A 17,936-nucleotide genomic window follows, 5' to 3' on the forward strand; every position below is an offset into this window, starting at 1 on the left:
ATCAATGTTTGCCTGAAACATTAATGGCTGAAAACTAATCTCCTTCGTTATTCATCATGAGAAGTAAAAATTTGATAGAAATGAAATGGCTGTGGCGTTTCAAAACCCTTGCATAATACGAATAGTTGAAGTATCTATTAGCTATGTATTCTTAACATAAATAATTATCAAAATTAGTAGTTTTTTTCATCGAGCATTACTGCATACAAAACCTCAAATACCGTATATCCAAATTCGTCAGTTATCTGGTTAAAAACTTTGAATATAACTTTGAGCTTAATAAAAGAATACATCGAAATAAAAAAATACATTTAAAAGTTTTTTTTGGCTTCTTTATAGACTACATGTCATGTAGGCTAAGGCTGAACTGCTGCTTTTTATTGCCTTTGGCTGTTCTTTTGGATATTATTCATTTTCTCTTTTGGGGATTCATTCCAAATTATAAACTTATAAATACCTAATATCAGTCAAATTATAAACTGCATCCAAAAGGAGTAAATTTATCAAATTGAAAAACACATCATGATTAACACTTTACATGAGAGCACTTAAATTAAAATGAAACAAAAAACAGCTAATGGTTTATTCGGTAAAAAGAAAAATGAAGTGCCAGCTATCTCCTGGAAAAAAATCTGCAAACTTACAATTCAGCTGTAGAAACAATCTGTTGGCTGTCAATTTCAAAATCCAACTGAAGGTCGAAGCTTGTATAGTAGTGAATGCGTTCTGTAATTATATTCAACTATGAAAATACAATTCTTGACTACGAACGATGTAAGAAATAGCGATTGGGAAACTGCATTCGAAATGATTTAAACTCATTTGATAAAGATGATATTTTTTTTGTCAACATATGAAAAACTGTGTATATTGCAATATTTGCAATTGCTGATTGCATCTGTCTGGTTTTTATGCAAAGTAAGAAAAGAGACGAAAATTAATGAACAAGAAGTAGTCATGAATTATGGTATTCAAAGTAATATTTGGAAGGGAAAGTCACTGGTGATAAATCGCTAGGGGTAGCACCGTGATTGCGTGATTTTCGGGGATTCGGAGAACCAAATTCTTTTTCGGGGGGACGCTTAGATTTTCAGAGAAATGCCCAAAAATTCCGGGATAGTGCAAGCCCTGCTTAATTTCTAATCAGGAAAATCGAAATACTAAACCACACGAGAAGGAAAAGCTCCGACTTTGCGGTTGACGCAATAAAGAAATGCCACAAAATTAATTTAAAGTTGACCAAACGCCACCGCCTGTGCCGACGGCGGCATTACGACACTTCGGCAGCGTTCAACCGGGCCTCTCGTCGGTGGCGTTCGGTCGGTCCACCGGCGCGGCGCCGGGGTCTAATGCTGGTACATGATCTTTATTCACTGTATATTGATCTTGATATGCTGAAATGTCAGGGTCACATTTTCTACAGTACAATGTAGCTTAACTCTTATTGTATCTCTCTACACAGTCAATGATACTATTTTCATTCATATTGTAAAATTCACGTCTTTTAATTTGCTTATTTGAAGCAATATCACATATAGTGTTTTCAAATGGTGAATCACATTCTGTAATAGTCAAATAGAAATCAGTAGGTTTATAATTATAGTAGCCATTGTCTTCACAACGATGACGTAGAGACCAAATTCTTTTGTTATTCCAACAGTTGAATCGTAAACCTAATTCTTCCTTTCACAACAATTTAGTACCGTGACGATACCAGTCTCTTAGAAATAAACCAACATCTCCTTTAGAATTCTTTCCAATTATACCTGGATAGGTATTCTCCCACTGATCACATTTATCATAGTGACAATTGCTGCATAGGTGTCACAAATCTCTCCAAGACAGGACGGTTCCGGCGAAGTCCTTCACCAAGGACTTCTCTGAAGCAGGAAGTACCTTGGCAAAACTGGAACAAAACTTCTAGCTCTACTTGAAGACCAGTAGCATCTGGAGCTCTTTTCTTTCTCGGGGAAAACTTTGTTGCTTGCTTAATATCTACAACTGAGATAATTTTGTTCAAAGGAGGCTGGAGTAAGGTGCAAAATGGTAGAAAATCGGCAAGGCAAGCTCTGAGATTATCTCCCATCATTGTAGTCAACTTGTCAAGCAAGATTCTGAAATGTTGTCTATAGAACTGATGCATTAAGATATCGGCTTGACTTTGAGCTCGGCTGTCATAACGAGATGGTCCAAGTCTCCGCCGATGGTGTCTGATGAAATCAACCTCTGGGTCCACTTCCATCCTTTTGGCAAACTGTGCTGCACTGTCAATTAAACTGTTTATTTCCTCACAAGATATTCTTCCAAAAAGTTTCTTCCTAGCGTCTAGCATCTCAATTGCGTCGATGATGTTCATCTCCTCTTCTTCAAGCTTTTCTGTTGCAATCCTGGCCTTGTACATGATATTTTTCATGAACATGAGGCAGGCGATAAAATCGAAGTTGAGAACCCTTTTCAGGAGGCCGCTGGCTTGTGCTTTTGTCTTCGTATCGGCGTTCTTCATCTGTTTTATTTCGTCAAGGTCTGAGACTATTGCTTCAAACGAAGTAACCACTGCTTGTATGGTTTCAGCCCTCGCGGTCCACCGGCTCCGTGATAAGTTTCGGAGATTAAGGCTGTTTTCAATCGAAGAGAGTTTTTCTTCAAGGGCCGCAAAACGCTTTGTAGATGAAGAGAAGAACACATACATTTCTTTGAGGATATTGAAAAGCTCGGCTATCAAGAGAGATGAATTGCAACTAGCCTCTATCACGGTGTTTAGTCTGTGGGCCTGGCAGGGTATATAAGGCACACGGCGACTGAGAAGTTCCGATACTTTCTGCTGGGTTCCATTAAACTGACCAGACATTGCACTTGCATAGTCATACGACTGAAAAGCTAGTTTATCCAGCGGAATTCCTCTCCTCGTCAGTGTTCTTATTATACTTTCTACCATACCCTGACCAGTTTTGTCATTTGCCTCACCAAAATCTAATTGTCTCTCTCTAGGCATCCCTTCGGAGCTGATGGTGTAGATTATGAATGCAAGCTTATCAGAATGTGAAGCATCGAGTGGCGTATCCACCATCACAGAATAAAATTCTGAATCCAGCACTTCGTAAAGGATCTTCTTCCTGACTTCTGCTGAAAGCAATTCAATAAATTCGTTCTGGGACATTTTGTGTAGATAGGTAACTTTGTATGGTCTATACCAAGAATCATTTAACCAAGCTTCAAGAGCAGGCACATATCTCGCTAGAAGTTGAACAAATTGAACAAAGTTGCCGTCTTGTTCTTCCGTTCTTCTAAATGCAATGCCTTGTCTCGCTATGGTTCTTGCAACGTCCAAAAGAATTGTCAAAATTTTTCTGTTTGTCTCTTCATCTTTTGCTTGCTGCAAAAGCTTAGCTCAAGTTCTTTTATCAAGTAAGAAATCAACATGACCATTACTGCTGACGAAGTGACAATAATCCGACAAAGCTGCTTTGTGTGACCCGGAAGAGAAGTGACTAGCCAGTTTTCCTTTCTTTGTTTTTCCGTGGCTCTTCATTTTGTGCCATTGCTGCACACTGTCTTACACCCAAGCGTTTTTGAACTGATTTCGCCCCGTACCACTACGGAAAAGCGAGCAAATGAAGCAGAAGGCAGCATCTTTCTCGATACTCTACTCTAAGAACTGGTAATCTTCATACCAGCCGGGGGGAAAACGACACTGTTTCTTTTTTGATATTGACGGATCAGCTGGGAACACACTCAGCTTTGGTTGATTAGGACCACATGAAATAAGGTATTTCCTATGGTTTTCACTAGAGATTGGCTTCCTTATTACAGGATCCTTGTGAACTACACTTTCGGAGTCGTCACTGTGATTTTCGACAACAACTCCACTAGTTGCCGAAATGTTAAGAAGTTCTTCAGTGCAATCGACTGTTAGTTCCTTGCACAGCTCAAACACAGAAGATGATGTAGATTGTATTTCCACCAAGATATCTCTTGCATTCAACGCAGAATTTTCCCGGACGGTCTTAACTATGTCATTGTCAGGTACTACTGATCCAGCAACTACTGATATAATGCACTCCAGCTTGGCGTCACATGAAAAGAGTTTCATGTTGTTTCTTCGATTGGAGGCCTCTTGCCCTATATCTGACTTCTTCTCATTATTTGTGTTGACTAATGGCATGAATTCTTCTCCAGTTTCGAATTTAAATCTCGTTTCTATTACTAGACATTCTATCAAGGTCGGTGTTCTAACGCCAAGTGTTTCCTTGGTAACTGTAACATGCATTTCCTGAAACAATATTGTCAGTAAACATAATTTCGCCAGAGACCGCCCCTAAACCAGTTTTGGCCGGATTCTGGGTGAACTACTTGTCCTGCAAGAAATGAAGCTGAAAAACGGATTCAGAATGTCTCCTTATCCCTGTATCGACCCTCTAATTAGCTTCAGGAACATTCTCCAAATTTCCGGTTTTGGCCGGATTCTGGGCGAACCAATTGCCCGGCGTCAAAATAAATTTCAGCTTTTTATTCAGCATTTCTACTTACCCCTAAAGTGACTATCTCATTGGCATTTAAAAAATATTTGTTCACCCCTTAACTTGAAACCCCCTCCCTCACACCCAAATATAGAGCTAGGGAGCCCATCTACGAACTTGACCTTTACTTTGACCAAAAGGCACCAAGTTTGAACAAAATATCTCAACCCCTTCCAAAGTTATAGTGCTAACAGACGGACAAATTGTTATCCGTCACTTAAGTTTTGGGATCCCAAAAAAACGTCCACGGCTAAAATATAATAATATTCTTTCAAAGCAGATTAATTTAAGACCACGAAATTTTGTAGTGTGTCCTTTCTTCTTTTTGTGCTAAATTTTATTGGCTTATTTGTGGGCTATATCAGTTGATCTCTCGTTTGTTTTCATGTTTGTGACATAACTCCTTGATCAGGCTTTTCTGCGATATTTAGTTGACTGATTTTTTTTATCTATCTGATTGGTTTTATCAAAGCATCAGACCCGCCTTATCTTACTTACGTCAGACTCCGAGATCTCGAACTTCTTAGGCCATTCTTATCCACCCTAACGGAACTACACTGATTTTTGCATTCTCCTTGTTTGACTCTTTTCGAGCCAGGTTAGGCTTCCGCTTTTTCTCATCCTAAAACGTTAGTGACGGATACCTAGAAAGGGATTGAGATATTTTGTTCAAAATTGGTGTGAGAATCCTTTGGGTCAAAGTACAGGTCAAGTTCGTAAATGCCAAAACCGGGAATTTGGTAGAATTAATGTTTATTTCTAAAGTTGATTAGAGATTCGATATAGGGACAAGGAGAAATGGTGAATTCATTTTTGAACTGTATTTCTTTGACGGATAAGCAGTTCACCCGGAATCCGGCCAAAACAGGAAATTGGCTATAGGTAAAAGTTTCTTTTGAAGTCGATTAGAGATTCGAGTTCGAAGTAAATATAAATACTGAATCCGTATTAGCTAATTTTTATTTTTTTCACTGGATAAGGAATCCGTATGGAATCCTGCAAAATCCAGAAATTTGATAAAAAGCTAAATTTAATTCTGAAGTCGTATAGAGCTTGGATTTGGATTGCGATGCAGAAGTAAATTTTCAGGCGGTTATTAGGGATAAATGTTAACATGTTTACGGAGTCTGGCGATGATTGGAAATCTACAAGACCCGATTGTCTGGACAAAGAAGTCTAATAAATATTCCACTTTTTGGGATCCCATCGAAACCTTTGGTCTGCTTGACTACGAGGAGACAGTTAATCAGAAATACCGGGTTTTCGAGTTATCCGCCGTAAATACAGAAAGCACTGCTACTACTGCAACCTTTGCTTATAACGACCTAGGATTACCAATGCATGAGACCAGCCCAACACAAGTCTGTATATTTTGAAAGAAACGGTAAATATCCTACGCAACTGGTCCCACATCCGCTTTTTCGTGCCTATAAGACTGTTCCTATTTATTCGATGCAAAATCTTAAAATTTTGGGATCCCAAACGTAAGTGACGGGATATCTATGACTTAGTACAATTTGTCCGTCTGTAAGCATGATAACTCTCGAAGGAGTAGGCCTATAGATGTTTTAGGTCCATTCCAAATAAGTTAGGCGGGGTAATTGTCAAACTTGGTGTGAGGATTCTTTGGGTCAAAGTACAGGTCAGTTTCGTAGATGGGCTATGTAGCTCTATATCGAGGGGTGGGGGTTAGTTAAAGATATTTTAAAAGTAAATAACATAGTCGATTTAGAGGTGTAAGGAGACATGCTGAATCCATATCTGAAACTAATTTTCTCGCTGGACAAATAGTTCGCCCGGAATCTAGCCAAAACCGGAAAAATGATTAACAGTAAAAGTTCTATCTGCAGTTGATTAGAGGTTCGATGTAGGGGTAAGGACACATACTGAATTCGTTTTCGACCGTTATTTTCTTCCCGGACAAGTATTTAGCCCGGAATGCGTCCGAAACTGGAAATCTGGAAAAAATAAAAATGTGTCTGCAAGTCAATTATAGATTCAGTACAGGGGTAAAGATACATTCTAAATCTGTATCTGAAGTTTTTTTTGGGCCGGACAAGTAGTTCGCTCAGAATCCTGCCAAAACCGGAAATTTAATAAAACGAAGACAAAATCCGAAGTATAAGGGGTAAGGAGACATACTGCATTCGTTTTTAACCGGAAATTTAGCGTACTAGAAATAATAGTTTGTTATGAAGTCAATTATAAATTCGAAATAGAGTAAAATTGCATACTGAATCCATACTTGCTCATCCCTCACTTTATATTTTTGCCGGACAATTAGTTTGCCCGGAATCCGGCCAAAATTGGTAAAAATATTTTTCTGATCTTAATTAGAGTTTCGATACAGGGGTAATGAAACACGCTGAATCTGTTTTTGAACTTTATTTTCCTCCTGGACAAGTAGTTCGCACGGAATTGCTAAAATCGGGAATTCAGTAAAAGTAAAAGATTTTTCTAAATTCGATTGTCAACTGGAGATGATATTTAGGCGTAAACATAGCTGCTGAATCCATATCTGAACCTGGTCTTCTCAGCGGAATAGCCGTTTGGTCGCAATCCGTCGAAAACCACACTTCGGTATCATTTTTTTTTACATTTTCAAGCGGTTGATTAGGGATAAATGCTAACATGCTTACGGGTCTGGCGAAGACCGGAAATCTACAAACCCGATTGTCTGGACCAAGAAGTCCAATAAATATTCCATTTTTGGGATCCCATCGAAATCTTTGGTCTTGTTTTTACTTCGACAATACGCCTATTTTTTTTCTTTTTTTTTAAATCCCACCTCCTCTCCTCTCAGTGACAAATTCACTTTAAGCAACAAATCTAATTCTTAACTTTTATGCGTCACCTACACTTTTTCAAATATCAATTAGCAGCCGAACTGGACACACAATAAGGCACCATACACTACCTAAAACTTTTCCATTATAAAAAACTTGCCTTAACCGTAGAAAAGGGTGTCATTCCCCCACAGGAAACTCTTCTTACGGTGGCTATCTCTTACCAACTCATAAAACTTTTCCAAATAGTGACCCGTCATGTCCCCCCCCCCCAAAAAAAAAGGAACTAAAACAAACTATTAAATTTAATAACAATAACAAAACCTAAAGAAAGATTTCTATCATTATAACTTTCTTTAACACAAGAAACCACAATAATATATACGCAAAAAAAAAAAAAAAAACATCGAAGAAATTTATAATGTTAACAATTTTTAAATTTACCTTTTATTCTTTTAAATTTAAAAAAAAATTCGGCTGCTATTTAACAACAATGCACCTTAAGACCAAGGCGAAGTACTAAATTTATGTTGAGGACGTTTCGCCATGGGGGCGTTTGCCAAGAGGAAATTATGTTATGGGGACATCTCCACGGAAAGTTTCGCAGACAAGCCGAGTTTGTAACTATGTTTCACTAGAGTCGTAGCCGAAAACTTACCTCCCGACTTGAATGAGCTATTCCAGCGTCTTCAGAACCACCCCTGCCCTGGGAAACAAATTCTAGGTACATGGCCAAATCTTCCTTGTCCTTCTCAAGTGCTGCATCCACCTCAACCTCAGACTCATTTTGTAATCGAGATTTTTTCACTGTCCTAGATGGACTTACTTCAAAGGGGTTTCGTGGGGCTCCTGTCATTTGAATTCTGATTGCTTTTCCATTGTGTTTAGAAATTTCATGCCTTCTTTTCCACTCGTAGTCAAAGTTTGAACCACAGTCCATGCACGTAACCTTGTCTCTCACTTTCGGTTTATTCATGTTATCCAGTCAGACTTCACTTTAACAACTAGCCTACAATAATGTTGACAGGCTAAATCTGAATGACCTATCTGAGAAAGACACAAATTATATGCGAGTAAGAATCGGTTTTGAAACAAAGCGAGTTGCTGCCAGTCCATTCCCTTTGGGACAAAAAATATATGTGAGTAACAACTGGTTTTTAAACAAAGCAAGTTGCTGCCAGTCCAGTTCCTTTGGTAATCATTTTAACAGAGACCTGAAGGGGTCATGAAATCTGATTTAATTTAAACGACCTTGTCTATGAGTGAAAGTTTTTCCAGGAGGAAGAAAAACGACTCGAACTGTCCCTTACTGAGATGAGTGCCTGGGACCTGGTTGAGGCCAAAATAAACGACTGATACAACTTAGCAAGAGGCAGGGGGGTGTATAACCCCCTCACCGCCCCCCCCCCCCCCTTCAAGCCACTCCTGCTCTTGGATACACAATACAGACATATCATTCATGAAATTATGAAAAAATTCTAAGTAGCCAACAAACTTCTTCTTGAATTCATCTCTTGAATACACAAGAAATTTACACTTCATTCAAGAAACTATGAAAAAATTTTAAGTAAGTACCAAACTCTCTCTTGAATTCACCTCGTGAATACACAATGCAGAAATTACATTCATGAAATTATGAAAAAATTGTAAGTAAGAACCAAAAATGCAGAAAGTTCATTCAAGAAATTATGAAAAAATTGTTAGTAAGTAACAAACTCTTTCTTGAATTGACCTCTTGGATACACAATACAGATATCTCATTCAAAAAATTATGAAAAATTGTAAGTAAGAATCAAAATGTAGAAATTTCGATACACAATTACGGAAATTTAATTCATGAAATTATGAAAAATAGTAATTGAGAACCAAAATGCAGAAATTTCATTAAAGAAATTATGAAAAAAATGTAAGTAAGCAACAAACTCTTTCTTAAATTCAGCTCTTGGATACACAATACAGACATTTCATTCATGAAATTATAGAAAAATTGTAAGTAGCTAACAAACTCTTTCTTGAATTCATCTCTTGGATACACAATACAGACATTTCATTCATGAAATTATGAAAAAATTGCAAATAGCTAACAAACTCTTTCTTGAATTCATCTCTTGAATACACAATACAGACATTGCATTCAAGAAATTATGAAAAATTGTAAGTAAGAATCAAAATGCAGAAATTTCGATACACAATACAGAAATTTCTTTCATGAAACTATGAAAAATTGTAATTAAGGACCAAAATGCAGAAATTTCGTTCATCAAATTATGAAAAAGTTGTAAGTCGGTAACAAAATCATTCTTGAATTCACCTCTTGGATACACAATACAAACATTTTATTAATGAAATTATGAAAAATTGTAATTTAGAACCAAAATGTAGAAATTTCATTTAAGAATCTATGAAAAATTGTAAGTAAGTAACAAACTCTTTCTTGAATTCACCTCTTGGATACACAATACAGACATTTCATTCATGAAACTATGACAAATTCTAAGTAAGTAACAAACTCTTTCTAGAATTCGCTTCCTGGACACACAAAACAGCAATTTCACTCAAGAAATTATGAAAAAAATGTAAGTAAGTAACAAACTCTTTATTGATTTCACCTCTTGGATATACAGTAGAGGTGAATTCAAGAAATTATGAAAAAATTCTAAGTAAGTAACAATCTCTTTCTCGAATTCACCTCTTGGATACACAATACGGAAATTTCATTCAAGAAAATATGAAAAAATTGTAAGTAAGTAACAAACTCTATATTGATTTCACCTCTTGGATACACAATACCGATATCTCATTCAAAAAATTATGAAAAAATTGTAAGTAAGTAACTAACTATTTTTCAAAGTCACCTCTTGGATACACAATGCAGAAATTTTATTCAAGAAATTATGAAAAAATTGTAAGTAAGTAACCAAGCGTGAGAGTAAGTAAGTAAGCGTGTGGCACCAGGCTAAGTGAACCTACAATTTTACAACTAAGTAAACCACAACTTACAATTTTTTTAATAATTTTATGAATGAAATTTCTGTATTGTGTATCCAAGAGGGGATTCAAGAATGAGTTTGTTACTTACTTTCAATTTTTTCATGATTTCATGATTGAAATTTCTGTATTGTGTATCCAAGAGGTGAATTCAAGAAAGAGTTTGTTACCTACTTACGATTTTTTTTATAATTTCTTGAATGAGAAGTCTGTATTGTGTAGCGAAGAGGCGAATTTACGAAAAAGTTTGTTACTTACTTACATTTTTTTCATAATTTCTTAAATGAAATGTCTGTAATGTGTATGCAAGAGGTGAATTCAAGAAGGATTTTGTTACTTACTTACAGTGTTTTCATAATTTCTTGAATGAAAATTCTGTGTTGTGTATCCAAGAGTGAAGTCAGGAAAGATTTTGTTACTTACTTACAATTTTTTTATTTCTTGAAAGAAATTTCTGTATTAAGTTTACAAGCGGAGAATTAAGGAAAGAGTTTTTTAATTACTAACAGTTTTTTCATAATTTATTGATTGGCATCGTTTTCGTGTGTTTCCAGGGAACAAACGCAAGAAGTAGATTACTTACAATTTTTTTCTCATAACTTTATGAGTTAAGCACCTGTATTGTGTATTCGATCAGTAAATTCTAGAACGATGTTGTCACTTAATTAGAATTTTGTCATAATTTCTTGAATGAAATGTCCGTATTGTGTATTCAAGAGATGAATTCAAGAAAGAGTTCGTTACTTACTTACAATTTTTTCATAGTTTCTTTTGTTACTTACTTATAATTTTTTCATAATTTTTTGAATGCAATTTTTGTATTGTGTATCCAAAAGGTGTATTCAAGAAAGAATTTGTTACTTACTTACAATTTTTTTCATAATTTCTTGAATGAAATGTCTGTATTGTATATCCAGGAGGCGATTTTGTATTGTGTCTGTATTGTGTATCCTACTTGCGATATCCTACTTGTGTATCCTACTCCTACTTGTTTCTTGAATGAAATATCTGTATTGTGTATCCAAGAGGTGAAATCAATAAAGAGTTTGTTAGTTACTTACAATTTTTTCATAATTTCTTGAATGAAATTTCCGTATTGTGTATCCAACAGGTGAATTCAAGAAAGATATTGTTACTTTCTTAGAATTTTTTCATAATTTCTTGAATGAAATTTCTGAATTGCGTATCCAAGAGGTGAAATCAATAAAGAGTTTGTTACTTACTTACAATTTCTTCATAATTTCTTGAGTGAAATTGCTGTATTGTGTGTCCAGGAAGCGAATTCTAGAAAGAGTTTGTTACTTACTTAGAATTTTTCATAATTTCATGAATGAAATGTCTGTATTGTGTATCCAAGAGGTGAATTCAAGAAAGAGTTTGTTACTTACTTCCAATTTTTTCATAATTTCTTGAATGAAATTTCTGCATTTTGGTTCTTAATTACAATAATTCATTATTTCATCAATAAAATTTCTGTATTGTGTATCGAAATTTCTGTATTTTGATTCTTACTTACAATTTTTCTAGAATGAAATTTCTGCATTTTGGTTCTTAATTACAATTGTTCATAACTTCATGAATAAAATTTCTGTATTCTGTATTCAAGAGGTGAATTCAAGAAAGAGCTTGTTAATTACTTACAATTTTTTCATAATTTCATGAATGACATTTCTGTGTTGTGTGTCCAAGTTGTGAATTCAAGAAAGTTTGTTATCTACTTACAATTTTTTTCATAATTTCTTGAGTGAAATTGCTTAATTGTCTGTCCAGGAAGAAAATTCAAGAAAGAGTTTGTTTACAATTTTTTTCTCATAATTGTCTGAGTTAAACTCCTGTATGGTGTATTCGAACTGTGAATTCTAGAAAGAGCTTGTCGCCTAATTACAATTTTTCATAATTTCTTGAATGAAATTTCCGTATTGTGTATTCGGGAGATGAATTCAAGAAAGAGTTCGTTACTTACTTACAATTTTTTCATAGTTTCTTTTGTTACTTACTTAAAATTTTTTCATAATTTCTTGAATGCAATTTCCGTATTGTGTATCCAAAAGGTGAATTCAAGAAAGAATTTGTTACTTACTTACAATTTTTTTTATAATTTCTTGAATGAAATGTCTGTATTGTATATCCAGGAGGCGATTTTGTATTGTGTCTGTATTGTGTGTCCTACTTGCGATATCCTACTTGTTTATCCTACTCCTACTTCTTTCTTGAATGAAATATCTGTATTGTGTATCCAAGAGGTGAAGTCAATAAAGAGCTTGTTACTTACTTACAATTTTTTCATAATTTCTTGAATGAAATTTCCGTATTCTGTATCCAAGAGGTGAATTCAAGAAAGAGATTGTTACTTTCTTAGAATTAGTTCATAATTTGTTGAATGAAATATCTGTATTGTGTATCCAAGAGGTTAAATCAATAAAGAGTTCTTAACTTACTTACAATTTTTTCATAATTTCTTGAGTGAAATTGCTGTATTGTGTGTCCAGGAAGCTAATTCTAGAAAGAGTTTGTTACTTACTTATAATTTGTCATAATTTCATGAATGAAATGTCTGTATTGTGTATCCAAGAGGTGAATTCAAGAAAGAGTTTGTTACTTACTTACAATTTTTTCATAATTTACCTAAAAGATTACGATAGGTTCTATCAATAGGTAGCATGTTACCTATAGCGCTAGCAAGAAGATACCCCTCTTCATCAACTATTATTTTTATGTTGGAATTCTCTTTGAGTACTAACTTCTCTGGAAATTATACTTTCGCATATCCACCATTTGTATAATTAAATTGTTTTGGTACTCCAAAGAAATTGAATTCCTTAGTGCCATGACAACGCACGCATACGTTTCCGATAGTGCTACCACTTGTACTAATTTCATAGTTCAAATACTTCTCCTTGTCAGCATTCACTGCTACAATAACACTAACATGTGAACACATTTTTACTGGGGGGTCATCCACATGTTCAATATGCATTTCATCTTTGCTATTATTTGTTTCATTAATTGTTTGATCAATGGTAGTAACGCTTGCTGGCACTTTGTTTTTTCATCGATTCATCTTTATATTCCTTAGTGATATTTTCTGCCAATGCCCTTTTTATTTTTCTGGCAATTTCACTGTCTATTATCACATTATTTTTACAGAGGTAACAGTTCCGGCACGTAGACAATATATGGTTTATGATTTTAGTAGAAGAGTATGCCTGTCTTCTTTTGATCTTCCGTTGACTGCTAATACCCGACAGCTGAACATGGGTTGTAACAATAGGTAGCATGTTACCACAATTACTAGCAAGAAGATGTCCCTCTTAATCAACTATTATTTTTGTGTTGGCATACTTTTTGAGTGCGATCATATCCAGAGATCTCAAACTCGCATATCCACCATCATAAGAGTTTATTTTTTTTGGTACTCCAAAGAAATTAAATTAGTTACTGTCATGACAATGCACGCATCTATTCCAATAGTGTTACCACTTGTACTTGTTTCATAGTTCAAATACTTCTCCTTGTCGGCATTCAATGCTACAATACCAATAACATGTGAACACACTTCCTTAAAATGCTCCATCTTCAATTTTTTAAAGATATGACTTATGTGTTTATCGTTCCACTGCGTAAAAAGTACTGATTTAATACATGCAATAAACTAGGTAGTGTCAATAGCCTGCCATAGTGTACCAGTGGGAAAGCCATGTCGTGTCTATGAACAAGCATAGAATACGATTGTAGAGCTGCAAGCATATTTCACATAATTTTAAGATACGTAAAAAAAAGTTGAATAATTTCTTTGCATAAGAAAATTCAGTCAAAAAACAGTGCTACTACAAAAATTATTTTTCTAATAGTAAAGGTCATGACTAACATATCTATACCAATCTCATTTTGAGTTTGGAAAATATTAAATGTAAATTTTTAATGTCTTAAGTATGTTTCATCTCATTCGAAAGCATGTGAAAAAAAAGTTGAAAAAATACCATGTTAAAAAAATAAAAAAAAAGTTAAAAAACATAAAAAAAAGTATAAAATAATGGGGGGAAGGGCCTAAAAAGTTGGGGGGAGGGTGGGGCCTTCTGTGGTTCAAGAACGCGAAAAAGTATTAAAAAATTGAGGGGCCGAACAGTTGGGGGGCCCTTATTCAACTTGATACGCTTCAGTGCTTCCTATATGTCCCCACAAATTGGAACCTCAATAGAGAATGACCTATAAAATGGTCATTTAATCTCAAGAGTGCCCTAGGGGATGACCGAGATAAAGTTCATTGAACTTGATACGCTTCAGTGGTTCCTATACGTCCCCGCAAAATGGAACCTCAATAGAGAATGACCTAGATAAGGTTTGTTCAACTCAAGGGGGCCCGAGGGGATAACCTAGATAAAGTTCATTCCAATTGATACGCTTCAGTGGTTTCTATGGCCGTACTCAAAATGGAACATAGACAGAGAATGACCTAGATAAGGTTAGTTGAACTCAAGAGTGCCCTAGAGGATGACCCAGATAAAGTTCATTCAACTTGATACGCTTCAGTGGTTCCTATACATCCCATAGAAGTATAATAGAGAATAACCTAGACAATGTTCGTTCAACCTCAAGAGTGCCCTAGGGGGTGACCTAGATAAAGTTCATTCAACTTGATACGCTTCAGTGGTTCCTATATGTCTACGCAAAATGGAACCTCAATAGAGAATGACCTATATAAGGTTAGTTCACCTAAAGAGAGCCCTAGGGGATGACCTAGATAAAGTTCATTCAACTTGATACGCTTCAGTGGTTCCTATACGTCTACGCAAAGTATAAGGTCACATTCTACTAATACCATCCATTTAGCACATATAGCCACCCATGTAACAACACACTTAACCAACCATATAACATGACAGTTAACCATCCATACAACAGACATATCTTGAGGTCTCCGATAAGAATGTTTCTGTAGCAGTACCAACATTTCAAGCGGGCTCATTGCTCAAGTGATCTTTGAAATAAACGTTTGACGGCGAGTTAGTATCTCAGTTCCACATAGACATTTGATTAGTTTAGATTATTTCAAGTTGGAAGAAAAACATTCTAATATTTTGAAAATGAGTTTAAAGGAGTTGAAAGTGATGTTATGCAGGCAAGAGCTCCCAATGTAGCAGTTGAAATTGGAAAGGATTGTCGAGTAAAATTTGAGCGGGATGAGATGTTTGGTAGATATGTTATATCATTGAGTAAATTCGAGTCAGATGCACAACTATGTTTCACCGCAAGAGTGAATATAATGCATATAACGAGACTAGAACATGGATTGAATGCTATCATGAAGCACATTGAGGAAAATGGATTAACTCACCTAATGAGAAGAAAGTGAAAATGTATTCTTTTATTACAAGCATTCCAAATATGAAGTATTTACAGGAACATACTGAAGATACTTTATACTATAGTGACGACAAATTCTTTCTTGAATTCACCTTTTGGATACACAATACGGAAATTGCATTCAAGAAATTATGAAAAAATTTTAAGTAAGTAACACAAGAAAGTATGAAAAAATTGTAAGTAAGTAACGAACTCTTTCTTGAATTCATCTCTTGAATACACAATACGGAAATTTCATTCAAGAAATTATGAAAAATTGTAAGTAAGTAACAAACTCTTTCTAGAATTTGCCGTTCGAATGCACCATACAGGAGTTTAATTCAGAAAATTATGAGAAAAAATTATAAACAATCTCCTTCTTGAATTTTTTCCCTCGACAGACAATTCAGCAATTTCACTCAATAAATTATGAAAAAATTGTAAGTAATTAACAAACTCTGTCCTGATTTCTCCTCATGGATACACAATACAGACATTTCATTCAAGAAATAAAAAAATTTAAGTAAGTAACAAACTCTTTTCTGACTTTGCTCTTGGATACACAACACAGAAATTTCATTCAAGAAATTATGAAAACACTGTAAGGAAGTAACAAACTCCTTCTTGAATTTACCTCTTGGATCCACATTACAGACATTTCATTCAAGAAATTATGAAAAAAATGTAAGTAAGTAACAAATTCTTTCTTAAATTCACCTCTTCGATTCACAATACAGACTTCTCATTCAAGAAATTATGAAAAAAATTGTAAGTAGGTAACAAACTCTTTCTTGAATTCACCTCCTGGATACACAATACAGAAATTTCATTCATGAAATTATGAAAAAAATTGTAAGTTAGTAACAAACTCTTTTTGAATTCACCTCTTGAATACAGAATACAGATATTTCAATCAACAAACTATGAAAAAATCGTAAGTAAGTAACAAACTATTTATTGTTTTCACCTCATGGATACACAATACGGAAATTTCATTCAAGAAATTATGAAAAAATTGTAAGTAAGTAACCAAGCGTGAGAGTAAGTAAGTAAGCGTGTGGCACCAGGCTAAGTGAACCTACAATTTTACAACTAAGTGAACCAAAACTTACAATTTTTTTCATAACTTCATGATTGAAATATCTGTATTGTGCAGCCAAGAGGTGAGTTCAAGAATGAGTTTGTTACTTACTTTCAATTTTTTCATGATTTCTTGATTGAAATTTCTGTACTGTGTATCCAGGAGGTGAATTCGAGAAAGAGTTCGTTACATAATTACAATTTTTTTCATAATTTCTTGAATGAGAAGTCTGTATTTTGAATCGAAGAGGTGAATTTAAGAAAGACTTTGTTACTTACTTACATTTTTTTCATAATTTCTTGAATGAAATGTCTGTAATGTGTATGCAAGAGGTAAATTCAAGAAGGATTTTGTTACTTACTTACAATTTTTTCATAATTTCTTGAGGTCTCCGATAAGAATGTTTCTGTAGCAGTACCAACATTTCAAGCGGGCTCATTGCTCAAGTGATCTTTGAAATAAACGTTTGACGGCGAGTTAGTATCTCAGTTCCACATAGACATTTGATTAGTTTAGATTATTTCAAGTTGGAAGAAAAACATTCTAATATTTTGAAAATGAGTTTAAAGGAGTTGAAAGTGATGTTATGCAGGCAAGAGCTCCCAATGTAGCAGTTGAAATTGGAAAGGATTGTCGAGTAAAATTTGAGAGGGATGAGATGTTTGGTAGATATGTTATATCATTGAGTAAATTCGAGTCAGATGCACAACTATGTTTCACCGCAAGAGTGAATATAATGCATATAACGAGACTAGAACATGGATTGAATGCTATCATGAAGCACATTGAAGAAAATGGATTAACTCACCTAATGAGAAGAAAGTGAAAATGTATTCTTTTATTACAAGCATTCCAAATATGAAGTATTTACAGGAACATACTGAAGATACTTTATACTATAGTGACGACAAATTCTTTCTTGAATTCACCTTTTGGATACACAATACGGAAATTGCATTCAAGAAATTATGAAAAAATTTTAAGTAAGTAACACAAGAAATTATGAAAAAATTGTAAGTAAGTAACGAACTCTTTCTTGAATTGATCTCTTGAATACACAATACGGAAATTTCATTCCAGAAACTATGAAAAATTGTAAGTAAGTAACAAACTCTTTCTAGAATTTGCCGTTTGAATACACAATACAGAAATTTAATTCAGAGAATTATGAGAAAAAATTGTAAACAATCTCCTTCTTGAATTTTTTTCCTGGACAGACAA

General features: G+C 34.6%; 1 protein-coding gene across 1 annotated transcript; it reads right to left on the reverse strand.

Moving 5' to 3' along the window:
- Window positions 1-1,798: 1,798 nt before the first annotated feature.
- On the reverse strand, window positions 1,799-3,157 carry LOC148950423 (zinc finger MYM-type protein 1-like). The gene has a single exon (XM_089091862.1). It carries the CDS (start codon window positions 3,155-3,157, stop codon window positions 1,799-1,801), a length of 1,359 nt encoding a protein of 452 aa, XP_088947988.1.
- Window positions 3,158-17,936: the final 14,779 nt, after the last annotated feature.

This window comes from Artemia sp. Qi Xiang Cuo, chromosome 7, assembly GCF_049724085.1.
Source record: "Artemia sp. Qi Xiang Cuo chromosome 7, ASM4972408v1, whole genome shotgun sequence".
NCBI lineage: Eukaryota > Metazoa > Arthropoda > Branchiopoda > Anostraca > Artemiidae > Artemia > Artemia sp. Qi Xiang Cuo.